The sequence below is a fragment of the Leuresthes tenuis genome, unplaced genomic scaffold (assembly GCF_036924035.1).
Source record: "Leuresthes tenuis unplaced genomic scaffold, fLeuTen1.0.hap1 SCAF_17, whole genome shotgun sequence".
Lineage (NCBI taxonomy): Eukaryota > Metazoa > Chordata > Actinopteri > Atheriniformes > Atherinopsidae > Leuresthes > Leuresthes tenuis.
In genome coordinates, this window is record NW_027325371.1 from 4,603,189 (window position 1) to 4,625,595 (window position 22,407).

Below are 22,407 nucleotides of genomic sequence, written 5' to 3' on the forward strand. Positions count from 1 at the left end.
TCAATGCTGAAAGACAAACATTTCAGAGCAACATGTGCCCCCATCTTTGAACTGCAGCTTGTTGTTGCCAGTTATCCCTCTGCGGCAGTACGTGATGTACTAGCTTCACCGATAGTAAACAGCGACATGAGAAGATTGGTCCATTGTGCTGTGTTTGAATAATTAACACGCCCCAAGGACATTGGACACTGCTGTTTTTCACTTCCTTATTTGTCTTTATTTTGACTTCCTCCTACTTCGGTCGACTGCTAATTTGTTAGGCATTAAAAGTATGTTGTTAGGGTTAAAGAAGTCTCATAGTTAGGCATTAAAGTAACAGCTGTGGGATGTAACATCACTGTCATAACAACATGTTATGCAATAACATGTACAGCAAATGTACAGCCACACACTCAAATATGTGGTGACCGATAGGCAACAATGACAACATCAAAAGCCCACGAAAATATCAAGAGACCGTAAAGCAAAACAGTGTCGTGCAGGGCTTGAAACCACAGTTGCGGTATTGTAGTCTCCGGCCACTTTAGGGCAGTATCAGATCTGGGAATGTGCATAACAAGTCGCTGTAGTTCAATAAGACTCACAGACTTCTTTAGTGTTGCTTTGAAACACATTTTAAATGACATTTAATAGCAAAATGCTACTGTTAAAGTTCAAAATCGAAGCATGTGATCAAGAGTCAGTGAGAGTGAGAATGGGCAGATTTATGACCATGCAAAGAAGGTTAGTTGAGTTGAAAAATGAGGCAGTTCTTGTACACGCAGCATCTGGTCACTATTCTGGAAGCCCTGGCATCAGATACGTTTAGTGAACAGTATCAGCCCAATTTTTACTGTGGTCAATATTACAAGGAAAAGCATTCATGATCATTTTAGCATCTGTTAAGGACTGTGAAAGGTCTCTTATAGTCTGTGCAGTCCCACGTTGTTGTTTTTCTATCTTAAAGCATTAAATCAGGAGGAAATAACATGAACTGAACATACTCGTATATTATATATGTTTGTGGTGGTGGAGAGGGGAGAACCCTCTAAAACCTAAAAATTAGAAAATAGAAACAAAGTGCGTAACAACAGCTGGATAACCAAGAAAAACAAAATGCAAAAAACAACAATAGGTCCAAAGAACAAACTACAGAGGTTGTAACAACGAGGGTCTGACAATGACTGAGAGAAACCAGGGAGTTTAAATACTGGGGGCGAACTGATCGGAGAGTGATGGCAGCTGAGGATAATGGACAGGTTTGGCAGAGGAGCTAATGGTCAGACAGGAGGAAAGTGAGGAAAACTGTGGGTGAGACTAAAGAGCAAGTAACAAAACAGAAAAACAGAACTGAGACAAGAAAAAATAACAAAGACTAAATATAAGCGTCACTATAAACAAACAACTAAAGACGAGACCAATATGAAATCAAGAAATCTTGACTACAAACCAGTAACTCAAGAACACAAACTAAGCTTAAATAAAATGCCAACAAAGAGTAACCAGGCAGTGATCTATGAACATAAATCAAGACTAAACAAATACAGACGAAATATATCCAAATAACAACCAATGACTGAACACAACACAGAAAAACTAAGACATGAAAAACAAAGTGAAAGGAATTAAAACATGACTTTGTGTGTAAAAGTATTCAAATCTTCAGGCTCTTACAAATTATTTGGAAGCTGATGTGAATAATAAGTAACTCACCAGCAGGTTTGTCTCGCTAGCTGTAAAAGAAACTGACCTCCAAGAGATGGAGACACTTTAAACGCGCTCATCCTTCTTTAACTGTTGGTTGCGTCAGTCACTGCAGACCATGCAGTCTAAAGGTTATTTCTTTTCTCTGCTAAAAGCCCCAAAGGAAAACAATGGTGAGAAACAGAAATATTTCATAATGGCGGTGACTTCACACAAAACCGACTCTGACAGCTGAAACACACACAGCTGATAATGAAAATCTGCTCATTAACACTGCCGTCACCCTCCAATCTAACTGCAAAATTCCCATTAACACCGACTCACAGCTTCAACTGAAAGCCCAAGAGATGAGATAAAGCCCCTCAACACCACAGGCCCCAACAACTGGGCATGTGGGTTCAAATGGATCTCATGAAAGTCCACCTTTTTCGCTCCTGTCAGCGCCGCAGTAATCAGCAGCAGCTGGTATGTTCCTGACATTTGTAGAAATCCCTGTGCAGCAGGGTTAGAGTTACTGCTGCGTATGTGTGACTTTCAGCTGGGGAGAATTATGAACAAGTGCTGAAGGTAACCTCCAAAAGTTGGGGGGGTACAGGGAGGGGGGCGTGGGGAGCTGACAGGTTGTTAACAGAAACAGGACACCAAGTGCACAGCCAGCGGGTGGCATCTGAAGTCATTCATCATGTTAAACATGTATGACCCAGAGTTACTGTAGGAAGTGATTAAAGGCAAAAATCAATGCTGTCCAACTGCAGAATCCCAAAAGACTAAAATACAGTCGACCTTAAAGAGAAAAAACTACTGCAGAGAGACCCGTAATGACCAAAAAGAAGATTTGAAAAATTAGTGGAGACAAAGTGACAAAGAGATATAAAGCAGAGAAAACTACAAACGACTAGAAAATACATAGAAGAGCTGCAAAAATGACAATAAGGAGACAAAAGCACTGTAAATGTGATCAAACGCCCTCTACTAAGTGGCAGGAAACAAGGAGGCAATGCTAAAAACGTCTGAGAGACACAAAAAAAGCACAAAGAGACAAAAGATCTACAAAATAAGCAAAGAATGGGGGAATGTGAGCAGAGACAAGTCATGAATACAGAGACACAAAACCGGAACAAAGAAGTTAAAGTAAAAACAACTCAGACAAGAAGGACAAAGAGACACAAAAACAGCTCAGAAGATGCTCACATTCCAGTGCTTTAAAGACACAAAATGACTTCCAAGAGAGATAAAGTAACTACAGGAACACAAAACAATTACTGAGATACATGAAGCAACAAAAATGCACTCTTCTACAAAGTGACAAAATGACTAGAAAGGAGCAAAAAAAACTGAGGAGAGTCTAACAAAAGCCCTTCAGCTCGTGGAAGAGAATAAAATATCCTTTATAGTACAACGAAAGTAGGAGCCATCCCTACGGTGTTAAAAAAGATCTATAAAAAGGTAAAAGTATTTACAAAGGATAGATCTAATTAGTCTTCGTTTGACGGGACACTTCACAAAGATCCAAGACCGAAATCAGCACAATGTGAAATAAGTTTGGAGCACAAACACTCTTATTTTAATGAACTTTTCCATGTTTTTGGACATGTATGAGCTGAGGAGATGCGTTTCCAAGCTGACAATCTGCCGTTCACACTTGCTTCTGTGCACTCGTCCTACTAATACGATGGGATATGAAGTTACAGCCACTCTCTCATGCTCGTTCTAAATCTAGTTGCCATGTGTTTCCACCTGCCTGCGATGTTCACACACACTGAAGTGTAACACACCCCAGACACGGTTATGTGTTAACTTCTAATCAAAGCAGACAAACCAGACAAGTTCCCTGAAGGTGGCTGACAAACACTAACTTCTGCCGTGGTCTGTTTGCCTTGTTTTTACCATACTCACTGGATTACATGTATTTATCTGCTTCATATGTGTTTTACATTTAAACCAAGTTAGCTTTAGTCATAAAATCCAATGCATATGACTTTGTAAAACAAACACACTGCTGGATGTATTTGGAAGTATCATTTTCACTTTACTTTACTGTATTTGACAAAAAAAAAACAGCCAGACTTTGTGCTGGGATCAGATTTTGTTAGATTACCAACTTGTTGATTAGATCTTTAATTCCATCCTCTCTCTTCTTATTGATTTTATACAATAATATGATCCCCCATGTTAAATATTGAGCTAATCTTTTGATGAATTGCTGTCAGAAAGAGTGAAGTTACATGTTGCAGGTGGAGATTTCTCTACACCTGCATCCATCCATTTTCTATACCTGTTCAGTCTATCTGGAGCCCAGCTGTCATTGACCTGCATTAACTGTGTATTTTTTTAAAGATAACACATTAAAAATCCCATTAAATGCCTAACATGGTGCTATCGGCCTCTACATATTCACAATTTCTTTGTAAATGCAGACGTTAAAGACAACTCTGCTCTGATTGGTCAGCTCCGGTGGCCCAATTAGACCCCGCCCACCATTCTGAATGAGCCCAGCTGAAGTTTGAAATTCAAAAGATGTGCTTAATTGGATTCAAAATTAATACACATCCCAAGAGGAGGACAATTCATAACAGTTTTTCAGGAAATGTCTGCAAAATGCCGTTATGAATATCTACAAAATACATGGAACAAACGGCGGTGACGGAGTGTATTTTCTTCAAGATGTGTTGTTTACGTTTAGCTGACATGTGTCTGACTTTAAGCCAGCTAATCTTGCCAAGGTGCCTTGGAGGTGAATGAACAGGTGGTCAACAAGACCAGGAAGAACACAAAGGTCATGTTGCATCACGGAGAAGCTGTTTGTGTTTGGTCATAAACGCACACGGTGACTCATTTTCTCACTAAATCAACACCATCGCACTGAATTCTCTCACAAAGCTGTTCTTCATGTCTTAAATGTGAGACACTAAGCTGCCGAGGACAGCTCTTGACAGTACGGAAGGCATGTAAAAATAGTGCTTGAGGATCATCGCCTGTGGCTGCTGACATGTTCTTATTACCACTCCAAAGATCCTGTGTCATATTTAAGTGTCAGATGGGGATCGATAACGAAGCTTGATTTGACATTTGAACAGAGTGACTTTGCCAAGTTTGGAGCATCCGGCTTGCTTCAGCAGCACATCCATCTTGATAAAAGGAGTCTCAGCCTTTCTGCTGGTGCACACTTAAAGATCTGCTAGTCTGGTCTACAGAGGGGGTTGTCAGCTGCTTTTTCTGTGCTTCACCTGCAGAGCTGTGTGTCCTTTGATTCAGCTCACCTGGGTTCTGCAGACCCGGTAAGTTAGATACACAGCAATAAGTTATCTCACAAACATCTTATAGATTTAAAGTATTCCCCCTTTTCTGTGCTGTTTTTCTCTCAAGATATCAAGATGAGCTCAGATGCTGAGATGGCCCAGTATGGGCCAGCAGCCATCTTTCTCCGCAAACCTGAGAGAGAGCGAGTTGAAGCCCAGAACCGGCCGTTTGATGCCAGAACTGCCTGTTTTGTGCCTAATGTCAAAGAGCTGTACATTAAAGGTATCATTCAGAAGAGAGAAGGTAGCCAAGTCACCGTGAAGACTGAAGCTGATGAGGTGAAAAGTCCCCCACACATCAAGGAATTACCCTTTTTATTCCCCATTACACACTTTAATTTAAAACTTACTCTTGTTCCGCTCTTCTTCTTCTTCTTTTTTCTTCAATCGACATCTACTTTTCTCAATTTATCCACTCAGACTGTAACAGTTAAGGAAGAAGACTGCCACCCAATGAATCCTCCAAAGTACGACAAGATCGAGGACATGGCCATGATGACCCACCTCAACGAGCCCTCTGTGCTGTTTAACCTCAAAGATCGTTATGCTGCATGGATGATTTATGTGAGTACACAACTGTACAGTACTGTGCAAAAGTGCTGACCCACAGTATATATATGGAATTCATAAGGTATATAAGCTGTCAATTTACCGGTCCATCTTTCTTACTACCCTCACCTATGGTCAAGAGATCAGGATAGTGACCGAGAGAATGAGGTGAGGGATACAAGCGGCTGAAATGGGTGGCTGGGTTCAGCCTGAGAGATGGGGTGATCGGAGTAGAGCCGCTGCTCCTCCGTGTTGAAAGGAGTCTTTGGAGGTTTTCCAGGTACGTCCAAGTGGGAAGAGGCCCCGGGGCAGACCCAGGATTTGTTGGAGGGAATTATGTATCTCTTCTGGTCTGGGAACAAGTGCTTGGATTTCTCTCCTGAACCTGTTGCCTCAGCGACCCAAACCTCGGATACGTGGAAGACAATGGATAGATGGATGTATGGACGGAGAGCTTTTGCACTTGATAGTGTTTGGACTGAGCTCCTTTATTCTCCAACACAGCCTGAACCCTCTGAGACAAGCTTTCTGTCATTTCTTTAAGGAGTCTTCAGGAATAGTTCTCCAGGCTTCTTGAAGGACATCCCAAAGCTCTTCTTTGGATGTGGGCTGCCTTTTGTTCCGTTCTCTGTCAGATGATCCCACACTGCTTCAATAATGTTGAGGTCCGGGCTCTGGGGAGGATTCATCCCTCCATAAGACCTGCTGCCACTGATTTTCAGTCCACTTCTTGTGTCATTTGGCATAGCTCAGCCTTTTCTCCCTGTTTCCCTTCCTTAAGAATGGCTTCTTGACAGCCACCCTTCCATGGAGACCATATCTGATGAGGCTTGGGCCAACAGTAGATGGATCAGCTGAAGGTCCAGATGCATCTCTCCGGTCCTGTGTCAGGTCTTTGCTGGATTTTTTCCGTCTTTCAGATCCTGTTCATCTGCTGTAGATAGTTTTTTAGGCCTGACACTTCTTCTTTTGTCCTCCACTTGTCCAGTTTCCTCAAATGTTTTAAGGACACACTGCACACCATGCTGAGATATGCCAAGTTTACAGCTAATAGCTCTTTGGGAATCACCTTGTTGCTGCAGAAATACAATTAAGTGGCTTAGTGAAGTGGCTTAACAAGCAAAAATTCCTCAGAAAAGGGTCAGATACAAGAGCTGCATTGAAAATGACTAAAAAAAAGCAGCTAATGTCCAAAGAAAAACTTTAAAAGACTTCAACTGGAGCTCAAAACCACTTAAAAATGTACATGTAATTTTGGCTGCTTGGCAGCAACATGTAAAGGAATGAGGGGTGAATAAAGTCTTCTCTACATTCTCAGTGGTTCTTTCTCATAGCTCACATATATTCTCTAATGCAGACCTACTCTGGGCTCTTCTGTGCCACTGTAAACCCTTACAAGTGGCTGCCAGTATATGACCCACAGGTGGTGGCGGCCTACAGAGGAAAGAAGCGCATGGAGGCCCCGCCGCACATTTTCTCCGTTTCTGATAGCGCATATCAAAATATGCTTACAGGTGAGACAGAGCACATTTCCTTTAACCTTTTACACAATGAGAGTCTGAAATTCACACAAGGACAGATGTTGCCAGATCTGCACTGACTCACACTTATCTGAGTTTTTATTTTACTGCTGGGTTACTTTTAGAGAAAAATATTCCAGTACAGATCAGTTATGTTTGATCCAAACTTTGTTTTTCTGATTGATTTATAAACTGATTAGTTTGATTTGTGAAAATTCAGGAAATAGAAATGACACGCTCATCCATAACTCTAAAAGACGCCTTCCTAGAGCAACCGTCCATATGTCAAAATAGTCTGAAGAAATTTAAATTTGCAAGCTGAAACCATGTTAACTTCAGTCAAATGACAACCACTGCAGCTGTCTTTGTGCACAATGGAGGCACTTTAATGTTTAATGTCTTTATTATACTTTAATAGCTGTAGCTGTGTGTCATAAAATGCTTTTATTTCTGAATTGTGGTGGGGTAAAAGTATCGAGAATAATAATTTAAGGACCTAAAGTCTTTTTTTGAGTACTTCAGTAACCAAAACTTTTCTGTCTCCAACAGATCGTGAGAATCAGTCTGTCCTGATCACGTGAGTTTGTTGCATTTAAACTGAAGAAATGCTGTATGATTCCAACTATTAAACAAACCTTTACATTCATCTTTAAGGTTTTCTTCCTTTGTCTTATACTCTGTGCTCACAGAGGAGAATCTGGAGCAGGAAAAACCGTTAACACAAAGCGCGTCATCCAGTACTTCGCGACAATCGCAGTGTCTGGCGGCGACAAGAAGGAGCAGTCATCCGGCAAAATACAGGTATTTGATCCACGACCTTCCCTTTAACTTTTCCTTTTGTGATTCTAACGGGGTTGGATATGTTTCCAAGGGGACGCTGGAGGATCAAATCATTTCAGCCAACCCTCTGCTGGAGGCCTTTGGGAATGCCAAGACTGTGAGGAACGACAACTCCTCGAGATTTGTAAGTCTCTGAATCGGAAAATGTAATTATTAATCATGCATACATTTTACTTACACCTCAAACAGTTCTCTGGAGAACCTTTCCTGGTTTAATTAATGTCTCATAGGGTAAATTCATCAGAATTCACTTTGGAACCACAGGAAAACTGTCTTCCGCTGATATTGAAACTTGTAAGTTTGCCTTTCAAGTATTAAAATGATCTATAAACTTCCAAATGCTCATCATTGGTTGTAATATCACATAGATTTGCTGGAAAAGTCAAGAGTCACTTTCCAGTTAACTGAAGAGAGGAGCTACCACATCTTCTATCAGATACTGACTGGACACAAGCCAGAGCTCATTGGTAAGGCGAACACTCGGGTTTTAAAGGGAGATGCGGTTTTACGGCAGAACTTAAATGATAGTCGTTCTCTTCTGGTGTCTCTGCAGAAATGCTCCTTATCACAACAAACCCATATGACTTCCCCATGATCAGTCAGGGGCAGATCTCTGTGGCCAGCATTGATGACAAAGAGGAGTTGGTAGCCACAGACGTGAGCTAAACTTTCACTTCTAACTACTTCTAATGGCGCACATTAAAGCGGGTCAGCTGACTGTTTCTCATTCAACAGACTGCCACTGACATCCTGGGCTTCACCAGTGACGAAAAACTCTCCATCTACAAGCTGACAGGTGCTGTGATGCATTATGGGAACATGAAGTTCAAGCAGAAGCAGCGGGAGGAGCAGGCAGAGCCGGACGGCACTGAGGGTGAGTCCTTTAGTCTTTTTGTAATCAGCACCGATGTGATGTGATCTGAACCAACTGGTTTGTCTCTCAGTGGCAGACAAAGTCGCTTTCCTCATGGGGCTGAACTCCGCTGACCTGCTGAAAGGCCTTTGCAACCCCAGAGTGAAAGTGGGGAATGAATACGTCACCAAGAGCCAGACAGTCCCACAGGTACAGTAACACCTGAAAGATTTCTAACACACAACAGCGTGTGCTGATGAAAGCAGCATTTCACCCTTCACTCAGGTACTTGTTTCATTCCCTTTATAATAAATCAGAAACAATTTACCTGCTTTTATTTGTGGGCAACTTTCATAGACTTTTAGTTCATAATGCCACGTTTTTAATTTAAAGGGAGTTTAATTTCGTAACTGTTTAATGTTTGGGGTAACTTTTGAGTTACCACGTTCAGCTGGATCTATGAACAGCCCTTACAGCTTTGTTTATAAATGTTGTCAGGAGCTGAGTTTATTAACTGGACTGATCTGTGAGGATTTACTGGAACCCTTCAGAAATTCAGAATACACCAGTGGGAACCAGCACTGGAACTGTTTTGGTCAAAACGGGGTATCAGACAGCAGAGCAGATCTATTCTAATGCAAGTCCCCGGTGACTAATGCTGTGGCTCCAGCTGTAGCTCAGTTGGCAGATGTTTCTCAGTTGGTGGTTCGACTCCCGGCTTCCCCAGACCACATGTGGAAGTGTCCATGGGCAAGACACTGAATCCTACGTTGCCTCTGATAAAAAGCTCTGTAGTCTGTAGAACTATGGACTAAAAGGTGCTCTGTGAGTGTAGATGTGTGAATGTGTGAATGTGCCTTTTACTGTAAAAACACTTTAAGTGGCAAGCTAGACTAGAGAAGCGCACTAAGTACAATCTATTTACCATTTACTTTGTGCAACTCATGCGGGATTTAGTGCTCAGACCTGCAGGTAACATACTTCCTCCCCTGTAAATGTTGTAGGATTGCAAATCGTTATATTTATTGTGAGTTTTAACCCCAAACTTCCCTGTTTTTCTTGATAAGGTCACCAATGCAGTTAGTGCTCTGTCCAAATCTGTCTATGAGAAGATGTTCTTGTGGATGGTTATTCGAATCAACGAGATGCTGGACACAAAGCAGCCGAGGCAGTTCTTCATCGGCGTGTTGGACATCGCTGGATTTGAAATATTTGATGTGAGTTTCTGCTTTCAGTCGATGGTTTCCTTCAGCCAGACATGTTGATGAAGATTCTCAGACATCCAGGTCATGGTAATCATAAGAGCTTGAATAAGGGCAACTGGACGTCTTCTTGGATCTTGAAGACGTTTCACCTTCTGAACTAGATGGTGGGGGAGTATCGGCTTATAAAATGAGAGGTGAAACCTCTTATTAAAGCTAAATTAATGTAAATGTCTTGTCTCAGTACAACAGCATGGAGCAACTCTGCATTAATTTCACCAACGAGAAGCTGCAACAGTTTTTCAACCATCACATGTTTGTACTGGAACAAGAAGAGTATAAAAAGGAAGGGATTGATTGGGAGTTCATTGACTTTGGTATGGACCTGGCAGCCTGCATTGAGCTTATAGAGAAGGTAAGATAAACTTCTGAGCCGCTAATGTACAAGCCTGTCTCTGGACACCACAGAAAAATCTCATATGTTCTCATGATATGCTCAACAGCCAATGGGCATCTTCTCCATCCTTGAAGAGGAGTGTATGTTCCCCAAGGCTACAGACACCTCCTTTAAGAACAAACTCTACGACCAACATCTTGGAAAAAATAATGCCTTCCAAAAGCCAAAGGTAGTCAAAGGAAAGCCTGAGGCTCACTTCTCCCTGGTACACTACGCCGGCACCGTGGACTACAACATCAGCGGCTGGCTGGAGAAGAACAAAGACCCGCTGAACGAATCAGTGGTGCAGCTTTACCAGAAGTCATCAATGAAACTGTTGGCTTTCTTGTACGCCTCATTTTCCGGTGGAGAAGGTACAGCATTTACAAAGTGTGGAGTGAAACTGGAGCAACTGGCAGGGTTTAATGTTTCTGTTTCCTTTTATGTAGAGTCAGGTGGGGATGCTGGAGGTGGCAAAGGTGCAAAGAAGGGTGGAAAGAAGAAGGGGGGGTCGTTTCAGACTGTGTCTGCGGTATTCAGGGTAGGAAGTCCTGAATGTGTTGATCCTGAAATCTGCATACACTCCTATAGTCATTTTTATCTTCAGAGAACACATCGTGATATTATAATGTGTGTATTATCAACACAATATTTATATGTATCATAAATATTTAAACTAATATAAACTAATTAGCGACTACTTCACTGTTTATTACAGCCAAGTGTAAAGTAGCGTAGAGCGCCACCTGCTGCCCAAACTGTGGTGTCTAGTGTATCAACGTCAAACCAGGTCATAGAAAGTTTATTTTCCATTATTTAACTTTTAAAAAGTATGCTTTAAGATGTCTCCGTGGCAACGTAGAAACAGTTAAGGTGAATTACATTTCTGGATGATGAATAAAACCATGAACCGATGGTTTTCCAATTCAAAACTAAATAGATGGTACATAGTTTTCACCCCTAATAAGCTCTACCTATTGAAAATTTTTGATTGTATTATTGAGTTTTAATGGGGGCTTAAATGAAAGAATAAACGCGAAACTGTGTTTGACGCTTGTCCCTTTGTAGGAAAATCTCGGAAAGCTGATGACTAACCTGAGGAGCACACATCCACACTTTGTGCGATGCCTGATTCCAAATGAGGTTAAAACACCAGGTACAGTTTGCTGATGTAGTTAAAGACGGACATTACCAAAAATCTGCTCCTTTGTCTGATTCCAATCAATTTGTGTCTATCTCACGGCAGGCACCATGGACAACCATCTGGTCATCCACCAGCTACGCTGTAACGGCGTGCTGGAGGGCATCAGGATCTGTCGAAAAGGATTCCCAAGCAGGATCCTTTACGCCGACTTCAAGCAGAGGTCAGCACTAAATCCTACCTCGAAGAACAATTTACAGCAAACTAATAATGTAAATTCATGTACATCTTTCCAGTTTGTGATTATCTATCATCGTTCACTTCCAATCAGATACAGAATCCTAAATGCGAATGCCATCCCAGAGGGACAGTTCATAGATGGAAAGAAAGCTTCTGAGAAGCTTCTTGGTTCGATTGACCTCGACCACACACAGTACCGCTTTGGTTCAACAAAGGTACGTGTCCGAATCCCTTATGGATTGTGGTAAATTGATTTCTGTTAATGGAATGGATCCAGTGTTATCTGACTGCATCGTTTCAGGTGTTCTTCAAAGCCGGCCTGCTCGGCACGCTGGAAGAACTGCGAGATGAAAAGCTCGCTTCTCTTGTGACTCAGACTCAAGCTCTGTGTCGTGGTTATGTGATGAGGAAAGAATTCTCCAAACTGAATGCACGAAAGTGAGCCATCATGAGAAATGCTCCTTGATAATTGATAAAAGAAAACTAAATAAAGACTAAAGCCACTGCTGCTCGTCTTTTAGGGAGAGCATCTGGACTCTGCAGTATAACCTGCGCTCATTCATGAATGTCAAACACTGGCCATGGATGAAGCTGTTCTTTAAAATAAAGCCACTTCTAAAGAGCGCAGAATCGGAAAAGGAGATGGCGACTATGAAGGAGGATTTCATCAAATGTAAAGATGACCTGGCAAAGTCAGAAGCCAGGAGGAAGGAGCTCGAAGAGAAAATGGTTTCTCTGCTGCAGGAGAAAAATAACCTCCTCTTGCAAGTGCAATCAGTGAGTATCAACGAATGAAAACCACCCGATCTTCATCAAATCTGTTTCCATGTGTTCATGTATCACTGATGTACGTTTGCCTCAGGATTCAGAGAATCTTTGTGATGCAGAGGAGAGATGTGAGGGCTTGATCAAAAGCAAGATCCAGTTTGAGGCCAAACTCAAAGAGGTGACCGAGAGGCTGGAGGACGAGGAGGAGCTCAATGCAGAGCTGACCGCCAAGAAGAGGAAGCTCGAAGACGAATGCTCTGAGCTGAAAAAAGACATCGATGACCTGGAGATCACACTGGCAAAAGTTGAGAAAGAGAAACATGCAACCGAAAACAAGGTTTGTCAAGTCAAACAGACTCGAGGGTACGATACTCTACAATAAAGATACTTTTAGACAGTAGTTAGAAGGCACTCAATAAAAAAAGACCTGATGGAAACACAAGGTGCTTTGGGGATTGATGTTAAACAGAACAAAAACCTTTTTAAAAAATTGGGCAACTTATAGAGAAATAATTTTAAAAAGTAATATCGTTATTTTGTAATAGTAAAATTTATCATCACTAAACAGAACAGATCCCACGTGATTCATGGTTCACCCTTAAGAAAATAATCTAATATATTTGTGTTTGCAGGTTAAAAACCTCGTGGAAGAGATGGCTGGTCAGGATGAAAACATTACCAAACTGACCAAGGAGAAGAAATCTCTTCAGGAGGCCCAACAGCAAACGCTGGACGACCTCCAAGCAGAGGAAGACAAAGTCAACTCCCTGAGCAAAGCCAAATCTAAGCTTGAGCAGCAAGTGGACGATGTGAGTTTGTGTAATATGTTAGAAAACTGGTGTTACCAGACTTCATAAACTAATTATTTGCTTGTGAAGCTCGAGGGCTCGTTGGAGCAAGAAAAGAAGGTCCGGATGGACGTTGAGAGAGCCAAGAGGAAGCTCGAAGGGGATCTGAAGCTGGCGCAGGAATCCCTGATGGATCTAGAAAATGACAAACAACAATCTGAGGAGAAAATGAAGAAGTAAGCACACGCACTGATCAGCTTGGATGTGATAACTGAGGTTTAAACTGACACAATACGTCTTCTTGTCTTCACAGAAAAGAATTCGACAACAACCAGTTACAAAGCAAGATTTCAGACGAGCTAACAACAAATAACCAACTCCAAAAGAAGATGAAGGAGCTCCATGTAATACAACTGCAATTACAGTTAGGGTTTGATTGTCCTCTTGTGAAGGTTTTTACTCAGATTCTTCTGTATTTTCAGGCTCGTATAGAGGAGCTGGAGGAGGAAGTTGAGGCTGAAAGAGCAGTTCGAGCTAAGATCGAGAAGCAGAGGTCCGACCTCACAAGGGAACTCGAGGAAATCAGTGAGAGGCTGGAGGAGGCCGGAGGAGCCACCACAGCTCAGATCGAGATGAACAAGAAGCGCGAAGCCGAGTTCCTCAAGCTGCGGCGCGACCTGGAGGAGTCCACGCTGCACCATGAGGCCACGACCGCCGCTCTGCGCAAGAAGCAGGCAGACAGCATGGCCGAGCTGGGAGAGCAGATCGACAACCTCCAAAGAATCAAGCAGAAGCTGGAGAAGGAAAAGAGCGAACTGAGGATGGAGGTGGATGATTTGGCCAGCAATATGGAAACCGTTGCAAAGGCAAAGGTGGGATTTATAAAAACTGAATCTGTGCATTTAAGCAAAAAGGGACTCATTTAACTGTTTGAATTCGTGTTAATGTGCACACTTGTAGGTAAACCTGGAGAAGATGTGTCGCTCACTTGAAGATCAGGTCATGGAGCTGAAGATCAAAAATGATGAAAATACTAGGCAAATCTCAGATCTGACCAATCAGAGAGCTCGTTTTCAGACTGAGAATGGTAATTCTGCTCCACCTTTTATTGTATTTTATCAGTGACAAACTTGTCCTGAAAATGTTCTGATTTTGCTGGTTGCAGCTGAACTCTCCAGGCAAATGGAAGAAAGAGAGAGCCTCATTTCCCAGCTGTCGAGAGGAAAGCAAGGATTCACAACCCAGATTGACGAGTTAAAACGACTGATTGAGGAGGAAACCAAGGCAAACAAAGCTCCTGCTAACGGTCGCTTTTCTGGTGTGTTTGCACGATGTTTCACACTGGTGTCTTGTACAGGCTAAAAACGCCCTGGCTCACAGTCTGCAGTCTGCTCGTCACGACTGTGATCTCCTTCGGGAGCAGTACGAGGAGGAGCAGGAGGCCAAAGCTGAGCTGCAGCGCAGTTTGTCAAAGGCAAACACCGAGGTGGCTCTGTGGAGAAACAAATATGAGACGGATGCTATTCAACGCACCGAAGAGCTCGAGGAGGCAAAGTAATCCCGCATTAAGATTAAAGCAGCAGATTTGACTTGAACTAAATGTCACACAGTGGTTTTTGTTGGCAGTGTGAGGGTCTACATATTGTTTTTAATCTTATTTGCTTTATATTTTAACAACAAACTACACTGAAAACTATTTTTTAGATAATATGACTACTGACAACTATATTGTGTAATTGCTGCCAGTTAAATCCAGTCGATTGCTAACAAAACCTCAGCTTTACATGAAAAACACTAAAAATGTCTATAATGTGATAAACATTTGATGCATGCTGTAAAAAGAGTTTTCATTTATACAAAATGCAAGCTGCTGTTGGATGTTAGATGCATTCATCTGCTTTTAGACTACATTGAATTTGTATCTCAGAGGAAATTGTTGGGAAATCAATTTCACCCCCAATAAGCTCCACAAGCACCAGTAGCTGCCACACTGGCTGCAGTTCAAACCCTTACTGATTAACCTTTCATTATCCAATGATTCAATCAGTCTCCCTTTAAGTCTGTGAGTGGGTTTTGCAAATATATTTCACCGATAAGAAAGATTTAAACCTCATAAATGCTTGGATCTCCAAACTTTTGACAAAACTTTATGTATCGGCACAGTCTCACAGATGTCTAGAGCTGTCGCAAAACATTATTTATTCATGTTCTGTGGCACAACTTTCTCATTCTGAGGGAATTCGCCAGTTTCAACAAGTGAAAAAGGAAATATAAGCTTGACAACCCAGGACTTCTTACACCAACTTTAGCTTTATACTTTGCTTTTGTTTCCACTCTTTGTTCGTTAAAAAACATAAGTTTTGTACACGCAATGTGCTCAACAGCAGCAAAGTTACAAAGAAATGCAAATGTTAAGGCTGGGATGCTTGTGAATACTGTGGTCTGTTACAGGTTGTGTGTTTCTTGGCTTGCTGAATGAAAAGCTGAATACGGAGAGTGGCTGACCTGTCATTGTATATTGTGATAAGGAGACGCTCTTGCTGCTGGTCTATGAGTAACTAATCTATAATGTGTGTATATAGAAGCTTTCATGCATCCTCTAGTGTGCATAATCTTTTGATAACAGGTTTAGCAACAATTCTATAACAACATAGCCGGTCACCTAAAAAATAAGTATATTTGCATCCTTATGCAGCAAGGAAACTGCGTGCAGATTAATTTTATCTCCAGACAAGTTTGCATCTTTTTAAAGATTTCAGCTTAAAGAAATACTTGGTTTCAATGGCCACAGGAAAAAACTCGCCCAGCGTCTTCAAGAAGCTGAAGAACAAATCGAAGCAGTGAACTCAAAGTGCGCCTCGCTGGAGAAAACCAAACAACGACTTCAGAATGAAATGGAGGACCTGATGATTGATGTGGAAAGATCCAACAACTCAGCTGCTACACTTGACAAGAAGCAGAGAAGCTTTGACAAGGTATTTTCTCACATCTGCACACCTCACATTTCCTTAATTACACCATTGACAGTTAACATCGGCTGATGTTTGACTGAATTCAGACTCTGGCTGAGTGGAAGCAGAAGTACGAGGAGTCTCAGGCAGAGCTGGAAAGCACTCAGAAAGAATCTCGATCTTTGAGCACTGAGCTGTTCAAACTGAAGAACTCGTACGAGGAAGCCCTGAATCATCTGGAGACGATGCAGAGGGAAACTAAAAACCTGCAACGTGAGTGACATCCGCTTGTTGTGGGAAGCAATGATTACAATCCGTTGTTTTGAAACCTTCCTGTAATCCAATGCCTCAAAACAGAGGAGATCTCAGATCTGACGGAGCAACTTGGAGAGAGTGGAAAGACGATCCATGAGCTCGAGAAATTTAAGAAGCAGGTGCAGATGGAGAAAAGTGACATGCAGACTGCATTGGAAGAAGCTGAGGTAGAGCTTATTAAAGACTACAATATATCAGTAAAAATAATACCAAAGAGCAGATGTGTGATACTGTAAAATGTAAGTGACTACTGCAGTTTACATGGAACAAATACGTTTAAGGCTTCCCTGGAGCAAGAGGAGTCTAAGATCCTCCATGTGCAGATGGACCTGAGCCAGATCAAAGCTGAAGTTGACCGGAAAGTGGTGGAGAAAGACGAGGAGATCGACCAGATGAGGAGGAACCACCAGAGAGTGACGGAGTCTGTGCAGGCCATGCTGGACGCGGAGGTCCGGAGCCGGAACGACGCTCTGAGAGTGAAGAAGAAGATGGAGGGGGACCTGAATGAAATGGAGATCCATCTGAGCCATGCTAACAGGCAGGCTGCCGCGGCTCAGAAACAACTGAGGAATGTTCAGGGGCAACTCAAGGTACCGTCATGTATTACTTTACCGTAAAATAGAGGAGCAGCGCACTGCCAGCTGGGTCTTTTTATTCCACAGTTTGGAAAATTCCTTAAATATTAATATGGCACGATGAAAGAAAGTAATCTCCCACCATCAGCTCTGTGCAAAGCAATAACCAGACAATGCCTCGTTCACACTTTAAATCATAGGTTTTTCTTCTGTGCTTGACTTTTCATCCATATGCAGTTATTTATATATAATATAACACAGAAACTCTGATGAAGGGCTGACACGCAGATCTTTTTGAAACAATGACACACACACATCATTTTTGAGTGATTCATCAGGTTTACAGAGAAGCCTCATTTGCCAGATATTACTGAACCACATCTGATCAAGTTCTGACAGTAAAAATAGTCATTTTAATAGATTTTTGGTGCTCAGAATAAATACATTCACCATCTCTAAAGCTGCTCCCCGTGCAACAAATGTTTGGCCCGTGTGCATCACATTTTTCCATTCAGCTCAGTTCATTTTTATCCGCATTGGATCAAATCCTACTAAATATCATCTGAAGTCACTTTAAAGACGCAGTTCAATTTAAACCAATTATAACCCAAATCATTGCAATCCGATAATAATCCAATAAAATGAAAGTTAAGAAGGTGAAAGTTGTGGTAATGCAGCCATGTTGGCCAAACATTGATTGATGGGGCTTGGTCAGCTGATAACTGTGTGATTTCCAAATCATTCAAAGCAATTATTCAAATTACCACTAATTAGCTTAAATAGTGTCATCAGAAATTGGCAGCCAGGGCTGAGTTTCTTCTGCACCACATTTATTTAAATGAATGAAATGCAACTAATAAAATGAACAAAACATGTGACACAGCACTTTGGAGAGTCATATCAATCTATAAAACACTTTGTGAAATATTTGAGTCGCTGTCAACTTGCAGGCAGACTGCCATCGCGTGTGATGAGAAATTCACAAACATTACAGCAACACAGTTTGGCAACATTCGACAGAATGATCCTTGATACTCATGTTGGACCAGTGAGATTCAAATTGCAGACGTTAACCTCCAAGTATGTGTATTTTCAGGATGCCCAAATCCACCTGGACGACTCGCTCAGAGCACAGGATGATCTGAAGGAGCAGGTGGCCGTGATGGAGCGCAGAGCAGCCTTGATGCAGGCTGAAATCGAGGAACTCCGAGGAGTTGCAGAGCAGACGGAGCGCAGCCGCAAAATAGCTGAACAGGAGCTGGTTGATGTCAGCGAGCGTGCAGGACTTCTACACTCTCAGGTACCAGAGTGACCAGATTCAGCTTGTAAGTCATGCCCTTTTAGTTCACCGAATTCGCAGCTCGTATCTTTTTTGTCTTTGGCAGAACACGAGTCTCCTAAACACCAAAAAGAAGCTTGAAGCAGATGTGACTCAACTTCACGGTGAAACAGAAGAAGCTGTTCAAGAGGCCAGAAATGCCGAGGAGAGGGCCAAGAAAGCTGTTACTGATGTAAGACTCGCTTTTAACACGCACGGCTTCTGTTTGCATCATGAGAGACTTGATGATCTAAAGAATGAATGCTCCTGTTCGGGCACCTCCAGGCAGCTGTGATGGCTGAAGAGCTGAGGAAGGAGCAGGACACGAGCGCCCACCTGGAGAGGATGAAGAAGAACCTGGAGGTCACAGTGAAAGACCTGCAGCTCCGCTTAGACGAGGCTGAAAACTTGGCCATGAAGGGTGGAAAGAAACAGCTCCAGAAACTGGAAGCCAGGGTGTGTATGCTGTGTTCAGTTCAACAATAGACCTGCTGCATTTGATGTAATTTCACCAGAAACTGTTGCTGAGGAAAAAGTTAAAGACAATTTAAAGATAACTGTATTTAAACTCCATATTTATGATTCAATAATAGATCAAATGATAACTTCAGGTGTGTCGGCTGGCTGCAGAACGATGCAGGGTTTATTCACATCTACTGTGATTGGACTGGGATAATTGTCTTATTTTTATTGGGTTAAACCATAATCCGGAATAGAAGCTGGCTGTGAGCAGCTTTAGTGTCAGACAAGCAGCTGATTTGCTCTGTTTCGAGGAGAAATCATTTAATTTAAAGAGGTCATGTGATGCTTTTGGGGGTTTTCCATTTCCTTCACTCTGTCTTATATCTTTTTGTTCTCATAGAAGTTCTGCAGAGTTATAAAACCTCATCATTTAGTATCCCCACATCAGACACTGATCCAGAGTCGCTTCTTGTCCAGACTTTTCCTCCTTAAATAATGATGTCAGTGACAGTGTAGCAAGTTTGCGTAATCCCGGCCTAATGGCTGATTTGGCCCAATTAATGTTGGCAGGTGATTTAACTTTGGAAAAGTCAGATGACCAATCAGAGCTGGCTGGGCCCATTGGAAGACAGGTCTTAAAGAGACAGGGCCCAAAACAGTGTTGCAGACAGGTGTTGCAGTGGGATTTTTCTTTTTAACTTCAAAGAACATGAAACTCAAATATTTAAACTGTAAATTAACATTTTATGGGCTATTTGTGTGAAGCACTCCTGAAGTTTACACCAAGCTAAAAGCTACTCGGACCGGGACCATGAAAAGAGCTTTTTTTGCTGCCTGTAACAACTGAAACCTTACAAATATCCTTTCTTTTTGACTTTTTATTTCTCTCAACTTTTTAGTGGTTTGGGCTAACGCTATATTGTGGATTTTTACACATTTTTCAGAGTGAGTCCGAGTAACACAGCGTGGTTCGGACTGTGCTGCAACAGAGACGTTCTCGGGTTGAGAAAAAACGTAAATGAGTGCAGGATTCAGTCTGTTAGATGAGCACTGAATAAATTTCACCATCTGTAAACAGAGAGGGAGACAGATAGAGAATCACAGAATATGAGGAAATGCACTTTAGTTATTAGTATTACTGTATTGTGTAGTGTTATGGAAGTTTTCAATCGCTTCCTTCCTAATATCTCTGATGAGCAATGAAATAGAGAAACTTACTTTTTCTGCCGGCCGGCTAAGTTTTTATTCTTCGTTGCAAGGAAAAAGATCAGTCCACACCATTCAGCGGCAATGGTATGAAAAGATACAAACAAAAGAAATACAGAGTATTTATACCTGAAGAGGGGGGGCTTTGTTCTTTAGATGTGTAATCACATCTTCAGGGGAGGGGGGCAGGATGCAGTCTTGATGATAATTAAGAAACAGGAGGTTAAAACAATTATCTTGTCTGAGTGTTAATTAAGAGGTAAATAGTTTAAAACAATTAGCGTGTCTGGGTGATACAAATGGTTAATGTGGATTGGAGAGTCTGTCAGTCCTGAGACATAAAATTTACCATCACAATAGCTTCAAGGGTGGATGTTGCAACCTTTCTACTGTTTCGATGGAAACAAAGTATATAAGAATATGAAGACCTATTAAAAGATGACCAAAGTCCAAACCAAGGTATTCAACATAAACTCATATTGCACTGTGTTGGTGGACTCTTGTTGCTTTCATATCGTTCTTTTAGCGGAGGAGTTGGTGGAGACTGAAAACAGCCCTAAAGTAATTACTGTGTTGTTCCCAGACTTCTGGATGTGATCAAAACAGCTGATGTCCCAATCTGTTACTGCAGCCCCAAGACAGCAAAGAAAGATCTGTTAGTGCTACTGTAAATACTGAAACACACCCAGCACAGACTGCAGCAGTGCTGTGTGTAAATCTGTTTCAGGGAAAGAGGGATTTGGTACCTGTTGCAGGACATGTGGGGCAGGAAACACTTCCAGATGGCCCTAAAAACATGTCCAGAGTTCAAATCCAGCAGTCTTTGTAATATTAAAATGTTTAAATTTCTCCTCAGGTGCGTGAGCTGGAGAATGAGCTTGAAGCCGAGCAAAAACGCTCCACTGAGGCCATCAAAGGAGCCCATAAATATGAGAGGAAGGTCAAGGAGCTGACCTATCAGGTAAAGCTAAGATGGGAACCAGCTCGCATTTCAGTGTTTTATTGTATATGTGACAAAAAGACCTTTGTTTCCTTCAGTCTGAGGAAGACAAGAAAAACAACATTCGTCTGCAGGATTTGGCAGACAAACTCCAGATCAAAATGAAAGCCTACAAGCGACTCGCCGAGGAAGCCGTGAGTGAAACGGGACCAACACCTTCAGGGACAGAGTGAGGTCACCGTTTCACTGTGAACGATTCTTTTCCAGGAAGAGCAGTCGAACATGCACATGGCCAAACTCAGGAAGGCCCAGCATGAGTTGGAGGAGGCCGAGGAGAGAGCTGACGTGGCTGAATCGCTGGCCAACAAGATGCGATCCAAGAGCCAAACAAAGGTAGTGTACCCTACACTCATGTTAGCCATGCACGTTGTAGTCAAAAAGCAGAAGGATGAGAACAAACACTCCTCAGTGAAAGCCAACTCATGAAAATACAAATGAATAATCTTTTGCATTAATGTTTGTTTTCCAGGCTCCCGACGGACCGACTGAATAGCATAAACACTTCACCTCTGGATACGAATCATAGTTGTGTGTCATAGTGTGAATATAAGTATTTATCTATCGAAATGTTACAACCTCCTTATTTATTGAGTTATAACATCACAGCACCACAGTTAATGGCTTAATATAAAGTTTAAATTACTTTCATATATGCAAATATATATATATCCATCCATCCATCATCTGCTGCTTCTCCGGGGGTCGGAAACCCAGATGTCTCTGTCCCCGGCCACTTCCTCCAGCTCTTCCGGGGGGACCCCGAGGCGTTCCCAGGCCAGCCGAGAGACATAGTCTCTCCAATGTGTCCTGGGTCTTCCCCGGGGTCTCCTCCCAGTGGGACGTGCCTGGAACACCTCACCAGGGAGGCGTCCAGGGGGCATCCTAACCAGATGCCCAGAAGCAGGGAGGAGCAGCGGTTCTACTCCGAGCCCCTCCTAGATGACCGAGCTTCTCACCCCATCTCTAAGGGAGGCCCAGACACCCTGCGGAGGAAGCCCATTTGGGCAGCTTGTATCTGCGATCTCGTTCTTTCGGTCACTACCCACAGCTAGTGATCACAGGTGAGGATGGGAACGTAGATTGACCGGTAGATCGAGAGCTTCGCCTTCTGGCTCAGCTCCTTCTTCACCACGACAGGCCGATGCAGAGCCTGCAACACTGCAGACGCCGCACCGGTCCTCCTTTCAATCTCCCGCTCCATTCGTCCCTCACTCGTGAACAAGACCCCGAGATACTTGAACTCCTCCACTTGGGGAAGGAT

General features: G+C 42.4%; 1 protein-coding gene across 1 annotated transcript; it reads left to right on the forward strand.

The window, feature by feature from the left end:
• Window positions 1-5,057: 5,057 nt before the first annotated feature.
• On the forward strand, window positions 5,058-21,572 carry LOC140273252 (myosin heavy chain, skeletal muscle, adult-like). Its single transcript, XM_072368771.1, has 38 exons — window positions 5,058-5,261; window positions 5,403-5,546; window positions 6,889-7,045; window positions 7,601-7,628; window positions 7,741-7,852; window positions 7,923-8,015; window positions 8,122-8,185; window positions 8,260-8,358; window positions 8,445-8,548; window positions 8,627-8,765; window positions 8,836-8,954; window positions 9,812-9,961; window positions 10,191-10,361; window positions 10,450-10,756; window positions 10,832-10,923; window positions 11,451-11,538; window positions 11,629-11,746; window positions 11,855-11,978; window positions 12,065-12,201; window positions 12,285-12,540; window positions 12,626-12,868; window positions 13,164-13,340; window positions 13,410-13,555; window positions 13,633-13,723; window positions 13,802-14,191; window positions 14,280-14,406; window positions 14,485-14,603; window positions 14,677-14,873; window positions 16,111-16,294; window positions 16,378-16,543; window positions 16,628-16,752; window positions 16,867-17,175; window positions 18,257-18,460; window positions 18,546-18,671; window positions 18,764-18,934; window positions 21,003-21,107; window positions 21,185-21,280; window positions 21,354-21,572. Exons 1-38 carry the CDS (start codon window positions 5,058-5,060, stop codon window positions 21,570-21,572), a joined length of 5,901 nt encoding a protein of 1,966 aa, XP_072224872.1.
• The last annotated feature ends 835 nt before the right edge of the window (window positions 21,573-22,407 follow it).

What these genes read in the sequence shown, in the direction of transcription:
- LOC140273252 (XM_072368771.1), top strand. Translation starts at nt 5,058, where the DNA reads ATGAGCTCAGATGCTGAGATGGCCCAGTATGGGCCAGCAGCCATCTTT. An exon ending in TGAAGACTGAAGCTGATGAG is followed by an intron (nt 5,262 to 5,402) that starts GTGAAAAGTCCC and finishes TTATCCACTCAG; the next exon opens with ACTGTAACAGTTAAGGAAGA. An exon ending in CAGGACTTCTACACTCTCAG is followed by an intron (nt 18,461 to 18,545) that starts GTACCAGAGTGA and finishes TGTCTTTGGCAG; the next exon opens with AACACGAGTCTCCTAAACAC.